The sequence below is a fragment of the Archocentrus centrarchus genome, chromosome 1 (assembly GCF_007364275.1).
Source record: "Archocentrus centrarchus isolate MPI-CPG fArcCen1 chromosome 1, fArcCen1, whole genome shotgun sequence".
Taxonomy (NCBI): Eukaryota; Metazoa; Chordata; class Actinopteri; order Cichliformes; family Cichlidae; genus Archocentrus; species Archocentrus centrarchus.
In genome coordinates, this window is record NC_044346.1 from 4,203,782 (window position 1) to 4,225,308 (window position 21,527).

The window sequence follows — 21,527 nt, forward strand, 5'->3', positions numbered from 1 at the left end:
GGAGTCCAGTGTTAAGTTTCTGCAGCCTGTTATGAAATGGAGCGCTTTTGAATTTCCTGCAGTTGGTGGCGACAAGCTGACAAGCTTTATGAAGATGCTGATTTTCTTTTCCACCAGTAATTAGGACCTGCCCACGGTGCCAAAACTACTACCAAATTGTTTACTGACTGTGTTATCATACAATGCACAGTTTGCACCGCTGTAACTTGCATCATTCAGAGGTTTTAGTAAGGTACGACCTGCACACATAAAATACATTCACCCAGCAGAGACTCTATATTCCCCTAAAACATGCTGTAAATAAAATAATCAGTGAAAACGTGGCACTTCCAGCCAATTTTAAACCAAGAGTTTTTAACCTGTGATGTAGCCAGCGGGAAAAGAAAGACACTTTTTTAAAATTTAGACTCGATGTATCTTGCTAAGCCAGTTGGTGAGCTGTCACTTCGCAGTACACCACTCTGAAGGTCCTCTGTTAGAATTTAATTTTGCTAGAGCTGCATGTAAAATCATTTTAATCAACAGCTGTTTTCACAATAATTTCATGCTTCACTGCTTGGTTTGTTAATAAAGTCCTAAGAAATGTTAAATAATGTTCTTTCAAATTTCCAGGAATTCGATTTCAGTTATTTTTATTTAAGCTTTCTGCCATCATTGTTGTTTTTTTCATAGGTTTTATGCTCACCATATTTACATGTAACTGTTCCCACTGTTGACACATTTTATATAACCTTTGGTGTAATACTCCACTTATTTAAACACAAATTTTTTAAAGTCAAACACACTGATTAGCCACAAAATAGAAACCACTGACCCATAAGGTAAAGCTAGTAAGGTAAGGACAGTGACCATTTCATTACAGTGCAACATTCGGCTGGGACACCTTGGTATTCACACACAGACCATCCACCTGAACACTGCTGCAGACCAAGCACAGCACCTTTATGGTAACAGCACACCCCGACAGCAACAGCCTCCCCCTTTAGGACGATGCTGGGGGAAAAAAAATGGTTAGACATCAAACATAACAAACACGTTCAGGAACAAGCCCAATCCATGAGGGCCCACCCTGCAACCCACAATACCCATGATCTCCCACATCATCTAAAGAGTTCCCGTATCCAGTGGTGGCGCCAGGGAGGGTGCTAGGGGGTGCTATAGCTCCCCCTGGAAAAGTCATAGCACCCCCGAAGCACCCCCAAGAAAATAGCTTGTGTCTGTGTGTGTTGAGAACTGAAAGAACAAATGATCCTCCATAGCACCCTCAGTAAAATGTGTACCCCCCCCCCCCCCCCCCCCCCCCCCCCCCCCCCCCCCAGCACCTGCAGAAAAATATTTCTGGAGCCGCCACTGCCCGTATCAGTGAATTTGGAGCTGCTTCGGTGTCAAGAGGAAAATTTAAACAATATTAGTTCTAACTGGTCAGTTCCCCAGTGATTCACAAAAAAAAAAAAAAATTTAGTTGGTAATTTAGTTCAAATGGTAAAAATTTCATATCTATTACATTAATTACATGCAAAGTGAAATATTTGAAGCCTTATTTGTTTTTATTTGGATAATTATGACTTATAGCTCATGTAAATCAGAACTCCAGTATTTCAAATTATTAGAACATTTCCTTTCCACTTCTGAAAAATATGTTCATTCATATACTTAATACTTGGTTGAGGCTCCGTGGGGTGCTGTGACATGCAGGCAGTCGGCTTGTGGCCCTCCTCAGGTCAGGGTGCTTTGATGGTGGCTTTCAGCTGACCTGCAGTTTTGGCTTGTGTTTTGTCTTCATCTTGGCAATAACCCACTGATTCTCTGTGGGGTTCAGGTCAGTGAAATTTGCATTTTTGTGGTGCAGAAAATCAAGACTCTTTTAATACTGCTGGAATTACATTCTGCACTAAATCCAAAGAGTGACAGTCTTCTGCAGCATTAATGTCCTATTTGCAACAGCATTGGATTTTTCTATCAAAGTTGTATGTTCTTTATAGATTTTTATACCCATTTTATCATCATCTGATAACAACCCTGAAGTAGGTGACACTCACAGGGATCATTCTGAGCGGAAGAAGAGTCACGTAACAGGTGGAACACCTCTTTTTATGTGAGTGTTCACAGACCCTGAAGCACAAAGCTTTGCTCAACAAAGAAAGATGATAACTACTGTTGTGATACCCACTGACTCAGACTGGGGTTTAAGGCTTTGTCAAGCCTGCTAATGCAGAGAAAGCCTGGCTATGTTGAACTTCCATCATAGTATACCCCTCAGGGGTTATTACCATAGGTGTCGGCAAAATAGCTCAAAATATGTCAAGAAAAAAAAAATCCCTTTTGGCACAGAAAGAAGACTCACAGATCCTTTAATAAGGAGACAAGGAATCATTATAGCAACCAAAATTTGAGTATTGTTTTAGATTTTTTAGATTTGTATTAACATGAACCTAAAATTAGTTGTAAAGTTCTGGAATTACAGAAACTATGCTGGGAGCATAAAAAAAAACTATTTAAAGCTCAGTGTGAGACCAACATGGGGCTGGCTAATGGGCATCGTGGGTGTTTTTGTCTTTGCCTGCTCTCTCAGGTCTTTTTGTTACATTTCTGTGAGTGGACTGTAGCTCCAGTTCACACACCCAGACCGCAGCATCCACTGTCTCTCTCTCCCTCTCTCTTTTATACAGGACAGGACAAGGTCAGACTCTACTCCACCCATTACAGTAACACAGGAATATGACACTCTACACACACGCGCGCGCGCGTGCGCACACATACACAGGTACATGCACGCAGCTCATTTTACTTGTCCTTTCACAAAGCCTCGTGGGAAGAGTGACATCATCCTTTTTCTTTCTTCACAGCTGTCAATCAAAGTAGATAATGAGGTCATAGGGTTAAACCCCTCCCACTTAAAACGGCTTCTGCAACTTGGTTGAAATGAGTTCAGTATCGGATAACGCGGTGGCAACAGTTTATACCTAAAGTGTTTGTCATCTACCTTGACTTGGACTGGATGCAGCAGTAGAGCAGATGAAGAGTGTGAGCTGAGGAGAAGCTCGACTCGCTTGTCAAACGGTGGTTGTCGCATTTGAACAAATATCTGGAAGAAACAGTTTCTGTGATTTTCCTCCAGGTTTTCCTCTTTGGGAAAAAGTCTTCCAAAGGACAGGCTTTTACAGTTTAATAAAAGGCTGAACTCAACGTGAACTCCCAGTGATAAGACTTTGTTCACTCTGAAGTGAGTGAAAATAACTTCAAAGAGTAGGAACAAAGTGCCGTATAGTATTAGGATATTAATGTGAATGAAAAGTCTTTGAGTTTTTTGGTAATCAGAGACACATTTGTTAAAAAAAATACGATTAACTGCAAGAATCCAACTCTTCAGTGACTACGACCAGTTTTTGCCTCATAAAACAGCAACAAGCATAATATAGCAGCATGCCATCACTGCTCTGAGACCTGTGTTGTCTTAAGCTCATGAGCGTTCAACTGAAGTGCTTGCTGAAAGGCCCATCCGCCTCCACTCACACGGCTATCCACACTAGTTAGCATTCTGAAGCCATTTTACAGAAATCAGGTTGTAATATTTTCCACAGTTTCTCACATGTGCCACACAGTTGGACATATTCTGCTTTAGATATGTTCACAGTCTGTGTGGTTTGTGTGAGGGTGCTGCCATGAGAGAACGTGAAGACGATGATGTAAATATACCAGATTATTAGTCTGCATTTTTCTCAGTGACTGTGTCACATGCGTCTCCATCAGAGAATATCTTGAAAAATTCAGGGCATCAGTACATGTGTGAAAATTGCTTTAGTACAAACTAATAGTTATGACAGTTGCACAGTCTAAGATCGGGTGTAAATCTTACATGTTCTTAGGAGCAGGTGTAAAGTTTCTTTGTGATGCAGGCAACACAATTTGTAACACTCACATAGACTTCATACTGAGCAGACTTTTAGAAAGGACACGGGACTGAGCGATTCTGATTTTTGATTTTTATATTTTTCTGAAGAATTACCACCGTCAAGACTGGACTTAACAAAGACCTACTTAGGCTTAGAAGCAGCCTTTCTTTACCTTTCTGAAACCAGCATTACAACAACTTTGTCTACTTTTTACAACAAGAGAAGCAGGTCAGACCATCGGCAGGTTTTGAATATCTCCCTTAAGTTGTCTTCTACAACAGTTTCTTGCCATTTTTCATGTACAGAACTGAGTGCAACACTGTGACAGCCTCCAGGGAGAGACTGAAAACTGTGTGAAAATGTGTCCAGCTCCAGAACAGTGTTTATCAGATTCGGATGTCTTGCCTCCACCAGGTTTTCAGCCTGGCTTTGGCTGCTGCCATTTGATATTGATGTAGCTATTTTTGCCTTCCTGAAATGGGCACCTTGTCACACAGAAGAGGTTTTTAAAGAACATAACTGGGCCTCAGTCCATCTCTATTTCCTGTCTGTGAGGCTGCACACTTCAACCAGGCGTACAAATTCCCTTCAAACCATGCTAGTTTACAATATTTTATTGTGAAGACATGACTTGAACCCAAAGCTGTCCATATATTTTTGAGTAACCCGCTAACAAGCAGACAGACTGTGCTTAGTTGTTGTTCATTAAGATAATTACAGGAACAGGAGAATTATGGCTGGATTAAACTAAAATCAGTCTTTCTTCTTTCTTTAATCTGCTGTTGTCTCTTTTGTTTTCCAGAGACCTGAATGGAAACAATCTGACGTTCATCACCAAGTCAGACTTCTCTGGTCTCAAACACCTCCGAGTCCTGTGAGTTACTGCCACACTCATTCTAACAGAAACATGGATCTTACAGGTTAGACTCAAAGCATTCATCCTGTCCAGAGTGGCATTCGCACCATAACGGTTTGCAAAATTCAATTTCACATTCTGTTATTTACAACAACATACAGACACGTTTCTAGGAAATGAAGAATCCTTCCCCTCTTTCTCTGCCACCAGGCTCATGGTTGACAGCGCAGCAGCTTGTATTTATTACGAGATTCTTTCCCACATTTCTTTGCTTGTTTGAGGTCTGATAGGAATGCGGGAAGCATAGCTGCAGTGCCGTGTAAAGCTGACACATGAGTCACCCAGAGGTGCTTGTTCGGTGTCAGTTTTACAACAAGGAGGATTTATCTGCGACCTTTTGACCTGGAAGCGCTGTGCCCTCTGGGAGAAACTGCATGAGCAGTGGTTTCCTGTGTTAACCTGAGGACTGAAACTGAGTGTCAGTGATGGACACGGTGACATGCCAGGGACTGATTACATCTCTGTAGACCTGCTCAGAACAGATTAACAGCCCACTGGGAGCCCCGGGCATACTGCTGTCAGGAGGGCGTCAAGTGTTACACCGTATATCTATATGGGGGTAGAAGACTCTGGGTTATATTTTTCAGATATACAGATGTGGATAGAAAGTTTCCTGAGGTCTGCACGTTCCTACTGAACTTTTTTTAAGTGCTGTTTCTGTTCAGTTATCCTTAGTTGTAAATCCCGGCTCCCAGATACTTCCTAGTACACTCCTGTACCATCTCTGATTCAATATGTTTTTATTCTCACCTTAAATGTGTTTGTAATTCGATGCTTTGCAGTTAATAAAATGGTTATACAGCTTTATGCTAACTCAGTACATAAATTTGGCTGCAGCCAAAGTTTGAGCTTAAATTAAAACTATATTTTCATGAACATTTTCTTTGACTTAAACACAACACACTCATAAATGTCATCAGTGAATGAGCTAAACAATAAAAGTCAGAGGACCTGTCCTTGTGGAATAACTGCTTCATTTTCACAGCACTCAGATTCAGACTGACCGAAGGCGACTCCCGTCTTTCACAAAGAAGGATTAAATCAACTGAAAAGAGAAGTTGAATGTAGTGATCCTGCTTATGTTTCAGTTTATTTGCTAAATAGGAAACTGATTGTGTTCCTTAAATGTATCCTGATTTTTATTTTACTAGGTGCAAAAAGTATATGATAAAACAGTGAATATTTATGTGAGCATTTATGTATTTATTGAATTCCTTTTGTTTTATGAAATGAAAGCAATTTTTTATCTTTTTTTTTTTCTTTCTTGCAGTCATCTGATGGAAAACCAGATCAGTAACATTGAGAAAGGAGCTTTTGATGATCTTAAGGAGCTGGAACGACTGTGAGAACACGTTACAGACGTTTACACGAATAGACCAAATGAAGTTTTCATTCTTTACGTTGTTTTTTTTTTTTTTTTTTAAAGCTGGAATTGTTCTTTTCCACAGTCGCCTAAACAAAAACCGTCTCAGCCAGCTTCCAGAGGTGCTCTTTCAGAAGAATGAAGCCCTGTCTCGACTGTGAGTACAACCGCCAAAGCTCTGCACATTTTCACTCCGTACACTGTTCCCCGTTAGAAAATCACAAATCTCTTCTCTCTTCTTACCTTAATGCCTATGTCCTACACGGTACACCTCAGGGGCTTTTACACATTCCCATGCTCATCTGATTATAATTTGGTTATCGTGGCTCATCAGGTTTATCTGCCATGTTCACACATGTGTGTAGTCCATAATTACTGCCCTGCGCACATCTGCTAGCCTCCCTTTAACTGTGTGAGTAGCTCCGTCGGTCTCACTCGGAGAATACTGAATCCTTACAGATTGCTGAGTCGACTGAACTGGCGGCTCTTCTCATTGGCAGGAAAGCTGTGAAGACCAAAGTAATTTCCCTTGTTTCCTTTTGACTGGAAATTACAACCAAAGCAGCACAGGGTGGTATTTTTTAAAATAGCCCACTTTGTTCTCTGGCCCATTAGAAATAGTAACTTTTTAATGATAGCACTGGATTGCAACCAATTTACATAATTGATCCTGAATGTATGGTGCATCCAAAGTAATATCGACGTGCATTAAACATTTTGGATTTTTAATTTGGATTGCTTTATATGAATTTCGAGCCCATGCAGCTGAAACAGCCTGGGTTCCTTTTTTTGCTCTAACTCGCGTGTGTTTTGTGATGCTGTGGTTCATCGAGCTCCACTGTAGCCGTTGCTTGTTTGTTTTCTCTCTCTTATAATTTTGCTTTCTCATGTGTTCCTCTTCTTTTGCTTTGATGCCCTGATTGCTCTGCTTTTGAGATATGTGTATGTACGGCTGGATTTGAGGGGTGTATCTTTAAAGATCATCTGTTATCCTTTTCCATATTTTCTGTCACATCTGTGCTGATGTAGTGATGAATGGCCGGAGTTTCAAATAATCAGGTCAGTACATATGAACCAAAAGCTCAGGCTCATTAAATCGTCTGTTTCAGGCAGTTTTTTGTACTCTTGGCTGAATGTGATATCAGAGAGAGGTCATCTCAGCAGCCCCGCCCACCTTCTGTACTAACCTTTTGTTTGTGAGAGGCCGTCAGTCACAAAATAATTGTCCTAAAGGGAGACAAGTTAAAACAGCCTGCTTCAGAAAGAGGATGGACTGAGTGGCTGCACCATTATTATGAACTGTGAATCATGCAAAGCTACTCTAGCAGAAAAAAAAAAAAACTGTGCAACTGATAGTTCCCCTTTATTCAGGATTAATGTGTTATTACTAGAGGTAAGCCACTGAAAAGCTTTCTGCCCTATTCCCTGAAATTTCTTTGCATGTTGGCTAACACACTCATACTGTATCTTGAATCTGGGTGTATTTTTGGATTATAGTGATAAACTAACATACATCCTGCAGTAGTGTAACAGAGACAAGCTGTTTACTCACTGGCTTTTCTGATCAAAAGAAATTGACCTATTTTTCCTCACCCAGAAAACACTGCAATAACCTCCCCTTGGACAGCAGAGGCACCGCAAATCACTGACAGGGTCCCACAGGAGCAGAAGGAACAGTCTCGCTTTAATTCGACATCTGAACACACACACAAAGAGCTTATTTTAATAACTGAAAGCTTGGACACAGTTGGTTACTGTGTGAATAAATGTGTGTCTCTCTCTCTCTCTCTCTCTCTCTCTCTCTCTCTCTCTCTCACACACACACACACACACACACACACACACACACACACACACACACACACACACACACACACACACACACACACACACACACACACACACACACACACCTCCCTCAGAAGCCTTTGTTATATGGTTGTAGTGTGAGATGGGGAAGGTATCCGCTCCTGCCTGGAGACGCCTGGAAACACATACACAAACACTACTCGAGAGAAAGCGGGGATAAAACAAATATAGGAGCTCTCTAATTAACTTTTTTCCCAATGATTGATCTGCTTATGACAGTGATGTGCTTTGGTACCTGTGTCTGCATGCTTGCGTGTGGTGTTAGTGCTTGACAGAAAATGTGCTGATACAAAGAGACTTACTTTTCCCCTGAGTACAGAGGGAAGGTGAGTAAAATGGGTAGCAGCCATGAAAAATACCAGTAATTACAGAAAAAAAGGTGGAGACAAACAGTTGTGTGTGTGTGTGTTTGTTTATAAGAGAGGGGCATAAAGAGAAAGTACGAGACCAATGGATGGCAAAAAAAAGTGTGTGTATTTGTTTCAATATGTGTGTCTGTTCTGATTATTTGCTGCGTTCTGTTCTGTTTTGGCAATTTCACACTCTAGCTCCCATTAGGAAATGCTGAGATGGACTTGGCATGTTCGATCAATCAGTACACACACACACACACACACACACACACACACACACACACACACACACACACACACACACACACACACACACACACACAAAGTGACACACTCACAGCGCAGAGCCATTAGCACTTCCTCTAGCAGGAGCGATTTCTTTTCCTCCTGCTGTGATGATGGACTCTATAAAGCCCGATGTCCCTGGGAAACACACACTCACTGCTTTTTATTTGTGCGCATTTTTATCTCTTCAACAAAATTACCTTCTATACTTCAGCCTCTTTCCACTGCTGTATCGTCCTCTGTCCATGTATCAGGCTGTCCTCTTCTGGTAAATTGTCTTTTGTTGTTGTTTTATTTTTGATACCTTAGAAGAAAATGGATGGATATATATAAATATACTGCTAAAAAATACTGCTCAAAAAAAAAAAAATACAGGAACACTTTTTAATCAGAGTAGCATCAAGTCAGTTAAACTTCTGTAAGTAGCAGAGGGGGTTGTTAATCAGTTTCAGCTGCTTTGATGTTAATGAAATTAACAACAGGTGCACTAGAGGGGCAACAATGAGACAACCCCCAAAAGGTCAAGCTGGCAGTAAAATACAATTTCTTTGTGATAATATATCCATTAACTGTGCTATATTGGTTAAAATCACAAATCTATTGCTGTCTACATTCAGACAGAACATTAACCTCCCCAAACTGACTGGTTGGGAGAGGCAAAAACTGAGAGGGGTGGAAGTTTAGAAAAATGGAAAAACAACCAAAAATGGTAGGTGAAATATGATAAAAAGAAAAACCCTCACCCTACTTCAAGGACCTCCTTAATCCCACTGGCATGCCTTCTGTAGTAGAAGCAGAGTCTGGGGACGAGGGGGATGACTCGCCCATCACTGGGGTGAGGTCACTGAGATGGTTAAATAACTCCTTGGTGGCAGGGTCCCTGGGGTGGACGAGATTCGCCTTGAGTTCCTGAAGGCTCTGGATGTTGTAGGACTGTCTTGGTTGACACGCCTCTGCAACATTGCGTGGAGATCTGGGGCGGTGCCACTGGATTGGCAGACCAGGGTAGTGGTCCCCATCTTTAAGAAGGGTGACTGGAGGTGTGCTCCAACTTTCGGGCTCACACTCTCCAGTCTATGCCAGGGTGCTGGAAAGGGGGGTGCTGTCCGTTAGTCGAACCCTCGGATTCAAGAGGAACAATGCGGTTTTTGTCCTGGTCATGGAACGCTGGACCACCTCTTTATCCTCTCGAGGATATTCGAGTGTGCGTGGGAGTTTGCCCATCCAGTCTACATGTGCTTTGTGGACTTGGAGAAGGCATTTGACCATGTCCCTCAGGGTATCCTGAGGGAGGTGCTGCGAGAGTATGGGATGTCTAGCCTGTTGCTGTGGGCCATTCAGTCCCTGTAAAACCGCAGTGAGAGCTTGGTCCATATGGCCGACAATAAGTCTGACTCATTTCCTGTGGGTGTTGGACTCTGCCAGGGCTGCCCTTTGTCACCAATTGTGCTCATAATTTTTATGGACAGAATTTCTAGGCGTAGCCATTTGATGGAAGGCTTCTGCCTTGGTGGCCTCAGAATCTTGTCTCTGCTCTCTGTGGATAATGCGGTCCTGTTGGCTTCATCGGGTGGTGGCCTCCAGCTCACAGTGGAACAGTTTTCAGCCGAGTGCGAAGCGGCTGGCATGGGACTCAAAGTCTGACGCCATGGTCCTCAACCGGAAATGGGGGGAGTGCCCTCTCCAGCTCAGGGACGAGTTCTTGCCCCAGGTGGAGGAGTTTAAGTATCTTAGGGTCTTGTTCACGAGTGATGGGAGAAGGAAACGGGAGATGGACAGACAGATTGGGGCTGCGTCTGCAGGGATGCGGATGCTGTCGAGGTGAAGAGGGAGCTGAGCATAAAAGCGAAGCTGTCGATTTACTGGTCGATCTATGTCCCTACCCTCACCTATGGTCAAGGGCTTTGGGTAGTGACCAAAAAATAAGATTGTGAATACAAGCGGCAGAAATGAGTTTCCTCCACAGGGAGGCTGGCCTCTCCTGTAGAGATAGGGTGAGAAGTGCGGCCATTCGGGAGGGGCTCAGAGTAGAGCTGCTGCTCCTCTGCATCGAGAGGAGCCAGTTGAGGTGGCTCGGGTATCTGACTAGGATGCCACCTGGGTGCCTCTTGGGTTAGGTATTCCAGGCATTTCCAACTGTGAGGAGGCCCCCGGGGTAGACCCAGGACACGCTGGAGAGATTATATCTCTGGGTTGGCCTGGGAATGCCTTGGAGTCCCTCTGGATGAGCTGGTGGCTGGAGAGAAGGAAGTCTGGGCTTCTCTGCTTAGGCTGCTGCCCCCGTGACCCGGCCCCAGATAAGTGGAAGAAAATTGATTGATGGACGGATGGATGGAAAAACCCGCACTTCAATTCAAACCCAAGTCTAAATGGACCCTTGAAGAAATAGTATCCAAATGGACTTCAGTCCAGAAAAACTCACGCTAATTCATGCTAACTCAGTTTATTTAAAGTCCATTAACTCATGCATCTGTTACCTGATCCAGCTTGGAACCAGTTGGCAAAACCTCTGATTAAAACAACCTGACTCTTCATTATTCAGTCCAACTCAGCTCAAGAGTCTGAAAATCACAGTTTTCCTGCTCTTTAACAGCTGTATTCAAGTTCAGCAATCAGCCCAGACATTACAGACTGGTCATGTTATGAAGTTACTGTAAAGTGAAGCTTTTTTATTGTATGACGTGTTTTGAACAATTGTGAATGTTAGTTAAAGATGCTTCTTGGTTTTCCTCTCTTCCACCTTCACCTCTGTATTGGTGTTTCGTCTTCTTCCTTTTCTGAATTTTCATGACTTTCATTTTTTCACTCTTTCTCTCTCCTCAGTCTTTTGTTGGCTCTGTGTGGATGAAATCGCTCCACACCCAGTAACAGTCCTTTGTGTGTTTTGATGATACCTGGAGGCTGACTGAATGTGTATGTTCGTGCACCAGGGTGCCCCCTCCCAGCACCTCCCTTTAGCCCACGGGAGCCAAAGAATTATGGGTGTAACTAGGTGCCTCTCTCACCCGCACACACCAATTCACCTTGACCTGAAGATGAACTGTGTGGTTAGTCCGTCGATACCGAGCTCCTGCATGTATTATGAGGGGTACATGAAACAATACAGTAAAAATGTAACCCACATCACATGGAGCTGGAGACAGCGCACAGGCAAATACTGATCTGAACTTGATCCCGTTTGAGGTTGGAGAGAATGTGAAATTCTTGTCCACAAATGACTCTTTAGAGAAATGGTATCATTAGCAGCTTGCTGTTATTTTATACAGTACACATGCAAGACCGCATGGGGAATATCATCCTTTAGCGATATGTGAGAATAAAGCAGAGGAACAGCACTGACCACCAGCAAGCACTGTAAAAAATACACGGGTCAGGGTTTTTTTTCCTTTTAACTACAGGTTTATGTGGAGGAACGCTGAATGTTTGTGGAAAAAAACACTAAATGTCAACAGCATTTATATCTGAACTTGCAAATGGTGGTAATGGTGAATACCAGCTGTGAGTCTTTTGATAGTCTACTTTAAGTTAAGTTTCTTTTCTTCAATTTATGCTTCTTGCTCTACATTTCTCCTGATTTCTATTGTTATCATAACTCTCCATATAAAGTATCTTTAGCTTGAATATATGCATAGATTATTTCTAACAATGGGTATGGAATGGTGTTATTCAGGATGGTCTCATTAAAGTGTAACTTCACCACTCCAGCTCCGGCCACTGCGTAATTTTGAAACATGCTTAAAAGTTTGCAAGTTTATAAAGAAGTTGTGGGGAAAATTTTGAGGAGGGGACATAGATATGCAACACAGGAGTTGTTCAGTGATCTTTAGGCCCCTCAAAAATGAAAGACAACACAGAATAGCAAGTGGTAGCTAGAGGACAACGAAGGTCAGGAGCCGTATCAGTTGTAGTTGCTGGCTTTAGCCTCTTCGGTCACGATATAGGAATTTTGGTGGAAAAATCTTCTGCCTACATAATGTTTTTAGGTAGGAGATGTCAGAAAATGAACATTACAGTACAATATACAACTATAGAGCATAATGTACATAATTGCGGACGCGGTGACCATTGGTTTGGGTTAATACCTAAACCAATCTTGTTGATGGACTGCCCGGCCATCTGGAACTGTGCTGAGAAACATGTGGGCATGAAGGGAAAGGGTGTAGAATGGCTGTGCTTCCGCTAAGGTCAATATTAATGAACCACTGTGCCATTATCAAAAAACAAACAAAAAACTAAAAAGCACAGAGTTTGCATTATCACAGACGTATAGCATGGTTTCCCGTAAGCAATATTTTTGGTTTTGTTTTGTTTGTTTGTTTTGGTTTTTGTTGTTGTTTTTTTTTTAAACACCATAGACTACCTGAGTATTGTTGCTGACCACATCCATTCCTTTATGGCCAGCGTGCCCATCTTCTGACAGCTCCTTCCAGCAGGATAATGTGTCATGTCACAAAGCTCAAATTATCTCAAACTGGTTTATTGAACATAACAGTGAGTTCACTCTGACGACCTCCACATTCAGTAGATCTCAATCCAGATGAGTACCTTTGAAATGTGATGTAAGAAGAGCTTCACGTCATGGGGGAGTGATGGGGCACTGGTTCGAATCCCTGGACTGGCATGTAGTGGAAAAATGGGACTTCCACCCTTGGATGGATTGAAAAAATGCTCCAGAGCCTCGGACTGGCATTGGAATATTGAGGTGTTGAGGTGCTACCTGTCTACACTCTCAGTGCGCCACTGTGGGCCCATTATCAAGGCCCTTAACCCCCAGTTGCTCCCTGGGTGCTTTCTAGCTGCCCTCTGCTCTGTATGTTGTGCTGTGATGGGATAAATGTAGAGACTGAGTTTCACTACATGCGTGTTTGTTTGGATGTGCAGCCTATAAATCAGCAGCAACTGTGTGATGTATGTCAGTGTGGACCAAAGGTGGACCCTTCTCCCATCACTCATGAGCAAGACCTCAAGATACTTAAACTCCTCCACCTGGAGCAGCAACTTGTCCCTGAGCTGGAGTGGGCACTCCACCCTTTTCCAGCTGTGGACCATGGCCTCAGACTTAGAGGTGCTAATTCTCATCCCAGCCGCTTCACATTAGGCTGTGAACCGTTCCACTGTGAGCTGGAGGCCACCACCTGATGAAGCCAACAGGACCGCATCATCCACAAAAAGCATGACTATAGCCTCAATTGAAGTCAGCAGCACTCCACCCGCACTATAGACTGTGTTAGTAGAGCACCACTTTCCCCTCCTTAGTCGCCTGACAGTTTACCAGAATTGCTTCCATCCGAAAGTCTTTTTCCATGGCCTCACCAAACTCCTCCCACACCCAAGTTTTTGCTTTGGCCACCACCCGAGCTGCGTTTCGCTTAGACTGCTGCTACCCGTAAGCTGCCTCCTGAGTCCCACAGGCTAACCAAGCCCGATAGAACTCCTTCTTCAGCTTAATGGCTCCCTTCACCTACAGTGACCACCACCTGGTTCAGGGGTTACCACCACGACAGGCACCAACCACCTTGCAGCCACAGCTCTGAGCAGCAGCCTCAACAATGGAGGTCAGGAACATGGTCCAATCAGACTCAGTATCCTCAGCCTCCCTGGGAATGCTGTCAAAGTTCTGCCACAGGTGGGAGTTGAAGATCTCTTGTGCTGGGGCCTATGCCAGGCATTCCCAGCACACCCTCACAATATGTTTAGGTACACTGGCTCTGTCCAGCATTCTCCACCGCCACCTGATCCAACTCGCCACCAGGTGGTGATCCGTTGACAGCTCAGCTACTTTCTTCACCGAGTGTCCAAAATATATGGCCACAGATCTGGTGATACGATTACAAATTCAATCATTGACCTGCAACCTAGAGTGTCCTGGGGTCATGTGCACTTATGGACATCCCTATGTTTGAACATGGTGTTCGTTATGGACAAACTGTGGTTTGTACAGAAGTCCAGTAACAAGACACCATTCGGGTTCAGATTGGGCAGGCTGTTCCTCCCAATCATGCCCCCCCTCACTGTCATTGCCCACGTGAGCGTTGAAGTCTCCCAGCAGGACAATGGATAGACAATGGAAGATGGAGCACCCTCAAGCACCCCACCCAGCGACTCCAAGAAGGGTGGGTACTCTGAACTGCGCATAAATGCAAACAACAGTCAGGTGCCATTCCCCGGCCCAAAGGTTAGGGAAGCATCCTTCTCGTTCTCCAGTGAAAACTCCAACGTACAGGCAGCGATCAGAGGGAATACAAGAATACCTGCCCCAGCTCACCGCCTCTCACCGAGGGCAACTCCAGAGTGGAACAGAGTCCAGCCCCTCTCCAGGAGACTGGTTCCAGAGCCCAGGCCATGCGTTGAGGTGAGCCCGATTATATCTAGCCAGTGTTTCTCAACCTCATGCACTAGTTCAGGCCCCTTCCCCACCAGAGAGGTGACATTCCATGTCCCAGTATACAGTCTTAATAGCCAGGGATCGGTCCGCCACGTCCTCCACCCTCGGCCGCCGCCGACACACATTGCACCTGACCCCTGTGATGCCTCCTGCGGGTGGTGGACCTACAGGAGGTTGGGCACCATGGGCTAATGCCCGGCCACCAGATGCTCTCCCTTGAGCTCCCTCCCCAGGCCTGGCTCCAGGGTGGGACCCCGGTAACCCTATCCCAGGTAGGGTAAACAGTTCCCTTGGTAGCTCTTCCGTAGGGGTCTTTGGAATCGCTCTTTGTCTGGCCCCTCACCCAGGACCAATTTGCCATGGGAGACCCTACCAAGGGGCCAAGCCCCCGAATGACATAGCTCCTGGGATCACTGGGAAACACAAACCCCTCCACCACGATAAAGTGGCGATTCACGGAGGGGTGAAAACAAAGTGTGTGTGCTAAATGAAATAATATATTAGGGAATTAAAAAATGTGTGGCCGCCTGATTTAATGTGTCTTTTCGTGTGTGTCCTTGCAGTTAACTTTCCCCTCAGACACTTTGAGTGAGTTTTTCTCATTAGGCAGAATGGCAGCGCTGTCCTCATTAGAGCAGATGATTGGCATCTGAGTGCCGCTAATTAACGGTGTGAAGCTGACAGAGGTGGTGATGGCAGCTGCCTGGTTGCAGCACTTTAGAGGCTAACCGGAGTGTGACCTCGACGTTTAGAGGCAGGAAGAGCACACCGGGGTAATAAGCCTGTATGCGTGTGATAATTACCTTTATTTGCATTTGAGCAGTAGAATTGTCAATTTGTTGTGTGAGCTTCCGTGCATATATTCATGTGCTAATTACGCAGATTTGCATCTATAGTAAAAGAAATGTGAGATACACTTTTGTGCGTGCCTGAGTGACAATAGTTTACTGCTGTTTCTGCAATACAAAACAGCAAGAAAATGTGTGCCTACACATGTATGAAATCATTTGGCAATGATAATCTCAGATGTCTCTAGTTTTTTACATCTGCCATTTGTGTCTTAGATAATTGGATTTATGTTGGCCTCCACAGTCATAAAGCGGCCATATAGTTTATAATGTGTTTGAAAGCAGCAGCAGTTATCAATCATTTTCAGCTTTTCAAAAGGGTGCAGTTTTCACATTGAGCACTATCCCAGGAATAGACCCAGCAATTAATTAATCTTTTTTTTTTTTTTTTGCGATCTCTTTTTAACAACGTAGATCTTCAAAAAGAAGTGGGATCAGTTTGCTGACAGTAACAAAAATGTGGATAAATGTATTAGAATATTTCTCTTTGAAAACAGCTTGTAATGATCTCAGAAAAACAGATCTACATTTTTATTTAAAAAGTTTTTTTTTAATATAAAAGAATAAAGAACTTGTGACCCAGTTACATCACATGAAGCCATGAAATTCAATTGGTACATCAAAAGCATGATAAAATGTTAACTTAAGCTTTAGCCATGCTAAAACTTAAAATATGCCTCTCTTACCAGGGGCTACAGTAGACATGCCTGCATGTGTTCAGTCCATTTGCACATGCATGCAAATCTATATTTACATTATCTGCGGGACTCAAATCAGTCATTGCAGAACACACAAAAGAAGGATTTTCCCAGAATTTTAGTTTTCTTAAAGCTGGGACTGTGGGGTACTTCCTGCTGCGTGCAGTAACAGCTTCATCCTGGATAATAAGATCAGTGGTGGGGACAGACACCATCACTCCCTTTACAAAAACCTGCTCAGCTGTTATTTTTGTGCCCCGACTGTGTGTCTGCGAGCGTGTGCTTCTGCAGGAGTTCTGTCCACAAATGCTGACTTCTCCTGTCATGTCCATCCAAAGTAAAGCTGCCACACTGAGAACAGTGGAACTGACACATGGGGCTGTTCAAAGAGCCAGTCACTAAACTAAGACGGATACAAGGGTGAGAATTACTGCGAGACATCTCACATCGCTCTGTTCTCTGTTTCATTTTTATTTTTTTATTTCCTGCTTGAGATTTTCTTGCAATCTCCCCCCTCCTCCTTGCCCCTTAATGTCTGCTCCTCCTTTTTTTTTTTTTTCATTTTTCTCATCACCTTTCTCTCATCTGCCTTTGGGCTTCTTCAATTAGGTGCTCTGCTCCCCTGCGGATGCAGGGAAGGACGAGAAATGAAGGAGAAAAGGAATGAAGGAAAGACACAAGGGCAGAGGAAGGGAGGTGGTCTGAGGGAAGGCAAGCAGAGAAGGCATGATGGAGAGAAGCAGAATTAAAGAGTAAGAATTCAAAAAACTTTGAGAAAGTGATAACAGAATATGCAAATTTAAAAAAAAGATACAGTACCATAAACAGGGAAGGGACTGGTGCGTGCTTTTAAGGCATTAAGTAGTGTGTAGAATTAGAGTAAAGCAAGGCTGAACCTAAAGCATGCGAGCCAGATGGCGAGATAGAAGAAGTCTTCTGCAATATTGCCTCCTGTGCTGGCTGAGTTTGCGCTGTTGCCATGGTCATAGCCTTTACGTGCCAATGTCATGACTTGAGCGAGTGTTCGTCGAGTACTAATAAATGTGCGTTTCTCACGCATATGCTACACAGTGCTTGTGTGTTTTAGCATGTTTGTTGAGCGATGTGCCCACATTGTGTTGAATTAAGGGGAGGAATGTTTCCTCTGGTTGTTGTGTGAGGCTAATATTTTGCATGTGTGTGTGGTGTGTTTGCGTGTCGATGCTGAGTGGGTGTGTTTTTGTGTGTGGATTTTGTTTTTGGCCCTTCATACTGTGTTTTGTCTGTGTGAGCTCTCCTCTGGCAGCTCTGCAGTTGACACATAGAAAGGAAATGAGAAAAATTAAGCAGCTTTGAAGTAAAGCAAGAAAATATTTTCTTTTCATCTTTAAACACATGAAATTTACATGTATCTGGCCTGTAAGTAAAAAAAATACTGAATATGATTTTATATTGTGCATCTGTTTGCACGAGTACCCCCCAAATAAGAATTTGGTGTAAACAACATCCTGCCTTGTATGAATGTTTCATGTTGGTGGTGGTGTAATGGCACTGAGGACATTTTCTTGGTACACTTACTACCAGCTGATCATTGTTTAAACACCACAGCCTACCTGAATATGAATGCATGATTCTTAGTTTATTATGGGTTTTTGCAGTTTTTAGTTTTGTACCTTTTTATAGTTCCTGGTTGGGTTCTTTATTTGCATCCTCGGGCCTTCTTAGTTAGTAATCTGAGTTATGTTCTTGGTTATATTTTATTTGTATTAGTACTTGTTCCCCTGTGTTTTCCGTGTCAAGTCTGCCTCTGCGTTTCTGTCGTATCTTGTCATTTCCTGTTTTATCTTGCTAATCTCTTGTTTCGTGTAGGTTGTATTCAGTTGTACTTCCCTCTTCTCGTCTTTAGTAGTCATTCCCAGCTGCGTCCCCACCTGTCACCCATCCTCATGTGATCCCATGTTTCTATATCCCTTGCTCTGTGCTTTGCTCTGAGTTTTGCATCCCTGGCTTTACTCGTGCCTTGTTTTTGTATTTTGTTGTTTTGGAAGAAACATCAGCATCGACTCCATCTTCAAGTTCAAGTCCTGTCTCCTGCGTCCTACATTTGGGTCCAGGCCTGCCTGCCGCGTGCACACAGCTGTTTTGACACTTTTACTGTGTTATCTGGATGTTAGAAGAGACTTCTCAATTTTCTTGTTTACCAGGGTGAAGAGTCCTGCCCCCAGGAGTTCTCAAAGTTTTGAGAAGGAGCCAGCTATGACTGAGGTGCAAACAAACTGCCCACTTCAACACCTAATTGTTTGTTTTGCCCCATTTCATAGTGGTTCATTTGTATTGGTTTGTGTTTTTTAGATTAGATTAGATTCAACTCATTGTCATTGTGCACACAAGGCACACAACAAAATGATCGTTCCAGATCACTCATCCAGAGACAAGCATCTACTGTTAGGCAATGTAGTTTAAGTGTCTTGCCCAAGGACACAATGCAGCACAGGGACCGGCAACCCTCCAGCTGCAAGGCGAGCGCCTACCCACTGCGCCACTGCACTGTGTACCATTAATGAGGTGGCAATAAAGTGCATGAAGGAAACGTACATGGGTCCATGGGTAACTGTCGGTCCAGATTCCTCATTTTGAGAACCCTGAACTGCAGCTGAGTGTTATGGAAATGTACTCAACCACAAACACAATAAAAACACTGCATGTCTGGAGAAAAGCCACCTACCAAACCCAGATCTCGGTCACACGGCAAACATCAAACCATCTATAAGCTTATAAATCTTATTAACTACTAAATCATTAGAAAAGTCTCCAACAATATTTCCATAAATCAGGTTATAGTGAACCTGCTTACTTGTTGGCCATTGCCATGTTATTGCACTTGCACAAACCTGTTTCTATTACATATTACACCTGTGTTGCCAATGTTTACGAGCTACGCACCTCAGCACTCGGCGACCCTGCTGTGTAACTTTACGTGGTCTGCCTCTCCGTGTTGATGTGATTCCTAAATGCTTCCACTTTGGTACTGGAATATCAAGGTGGAAAGCCATTTGCACCGGTGGCGTCCCCTTACAGTACCATGCATGAACTCAGTGAAAAAAGACACATTCTGTCACAAATGTTCATAAAGACAAATTGCATGGCAAAGGGCTTCATTTTGTACACCTGTGGCAATGACTGAAAATGCCTAAATTCAAAGATTAAGAGGTGTGGGTGTGTTTTTATAGTGAATGTGCCACTGACATATTGACCTTGTGCATGAACAGTGTAGAAAGATGTTAAGCTGAATTAGTAGTTTGGGACATTTCTGTCCTTCCGTGGGCTCCATGGTTTGTTATCTAGAAAATATCCTGTGTTGTTCAGCTGTTTTGTGAACATCACATGTTTGGGTTTTTGAAATAAGTAGCAGGCCTTCTTCTTCTTCTTCTTCTTGTCTTTGTCTGTTATCTTTCATCTTCCTCTCAAATCCCTCAGGATGGATATGTACCACAATTAAGAGGGTGTATTTACTATGTGTGTGTGGATCATAGGAAGGCAATTCTTTAGTATTTGTGTGCATGTGTGTTTGAATGTGTGCTTACAGGAGCCATGGGAGATTCCTGGTGTTCCTGAGTGTGTGTAACTTGCAGGTTGTTTGAGGTTTTATCCTTTCTATCTGTGGATTTCCTGGTTGCCCACATTTGCCTGTAGTGGGGATGCTGCATTAGACCAATCATTTATTTTTTGTGCTGCACATGTGGTTTCTTTATTTTCTGTTCGTACTCCGTCGGGTCGCCCCCTCAGCTTCCTTCTTTTTTCTCTTTTCCATGCATTGTTGTTCTTTCTGTAAAGACTTCCCTTAACTTATTTTTCTAAGTTACTTATCAAAATGGTTTGTACTGTGTGTGTGTTTGGGTGTGCCAGGTTGAGAACTGGACCAGACTGTTCAAATAAAATATTAACTATGTTGATGCTCTAACTCTGTCTGCTGACCTGTCTGGATAGAAGTAAAAAAAAAAAAGTGTTTCTCCAGAGGCGTGTTAACTCTCTCCTTTTCACCGGGACTGCCTGATCGTTAGCCCCCCCAGGACACACTGCTGCCCTGTAATTAACCTAGTTACTAGTAATTAACCTATTAACTAGTTCATTGGGACCAATTTTACAGTACTGACATTGTGAAATTTTGTTTTTCACGAGATGTTATATGATTGACTATCACTGAATTTACAATTTCAGTTGCACATTATATATATATGTGTGTGTGTGTGTGTGTGTCCCAGTTAGCAAGATTAACTAACTAACAGGGATGCACCAAAGCAGCGTTTTCTAGTATATAACTATGCTGGATTTGGCTTTGATAGTAGTACTGCTGAGAGTGAATCTTGATCTGACACCAGTGTTAAATTAATGAGCTGTAGTCCTCACTTTGAGGACAAGATTACACTGTGAAAAAAATCTTGTCAAATCACGAAAATATTCTGGCAGCTGGGTCTCCAGAAAATTCAATTAAAAAAGGGAAATCTTCCATCCATCCATCCATCCATTTTCTTCCGCTTATCCGGGGCCGGGTCGCGGGGGCAGAAGCCTAAGCAGAGAAGCCCAAGCTTCCCTCTCCCCAGCCACCTCCTCCAGCTCATCCGGAGGGACCCCAAGGCGTTCCCAGGCCAGCCGAGATACATAATCTCTCCAGCGTGTCCTGGGTCTACCACGGGGCCTCTTCCCGGTGGGACATGCCCGGAACACCTCACCCAGGAGGTGGCCAGGAGGCATCCTAATCAGATGCCCGAGCCACCTCAACTGGCTCCTTTCGATGTGGAGGAGCAGCGGCTCTACTCTGAGCCCCTCCCGGATGGCCGCACTCCTCACCTTATCTCTAAGGGAGAGGCCAGCCACCCTTCGAAGGAAACTCATTTCTGCCGCTTGTATTCGCGATCTTATTCTTTCGGTCACTACCCA

At 43.5% G+C, this 21,527-nt stretch overlaps 1 protein-coding gene across 1 annotated transcript in view; it reads left to right on the top strand.

The window, feature by feature from the left end:
- slit1b (slit homolog 1b (Drosophila)) overlaps window positions 1–21,527 on the top strand; it is an 84,658-nt gene that overhangs the window by 12,237 nt on the left and 50,894 nt on the right. The window contains exons 2-4 of the mRNA XM_030729817.1: window positions 4,696–4,767; window positions 6,080–6,151; window positions 6,258–6,329. Of these exons, the coding sequence (XP_030585677.1) occupies window positions 4,696–4,767; window positions 6,080–6,151; window positions 6,258–6,329 (216 nt within the window). The remainder of the gene's footprint in view (window positions 1–4,695; window positions 4,768–6,079; window positions 6,152–6,257; window positions 6,330–21,527) is intronic.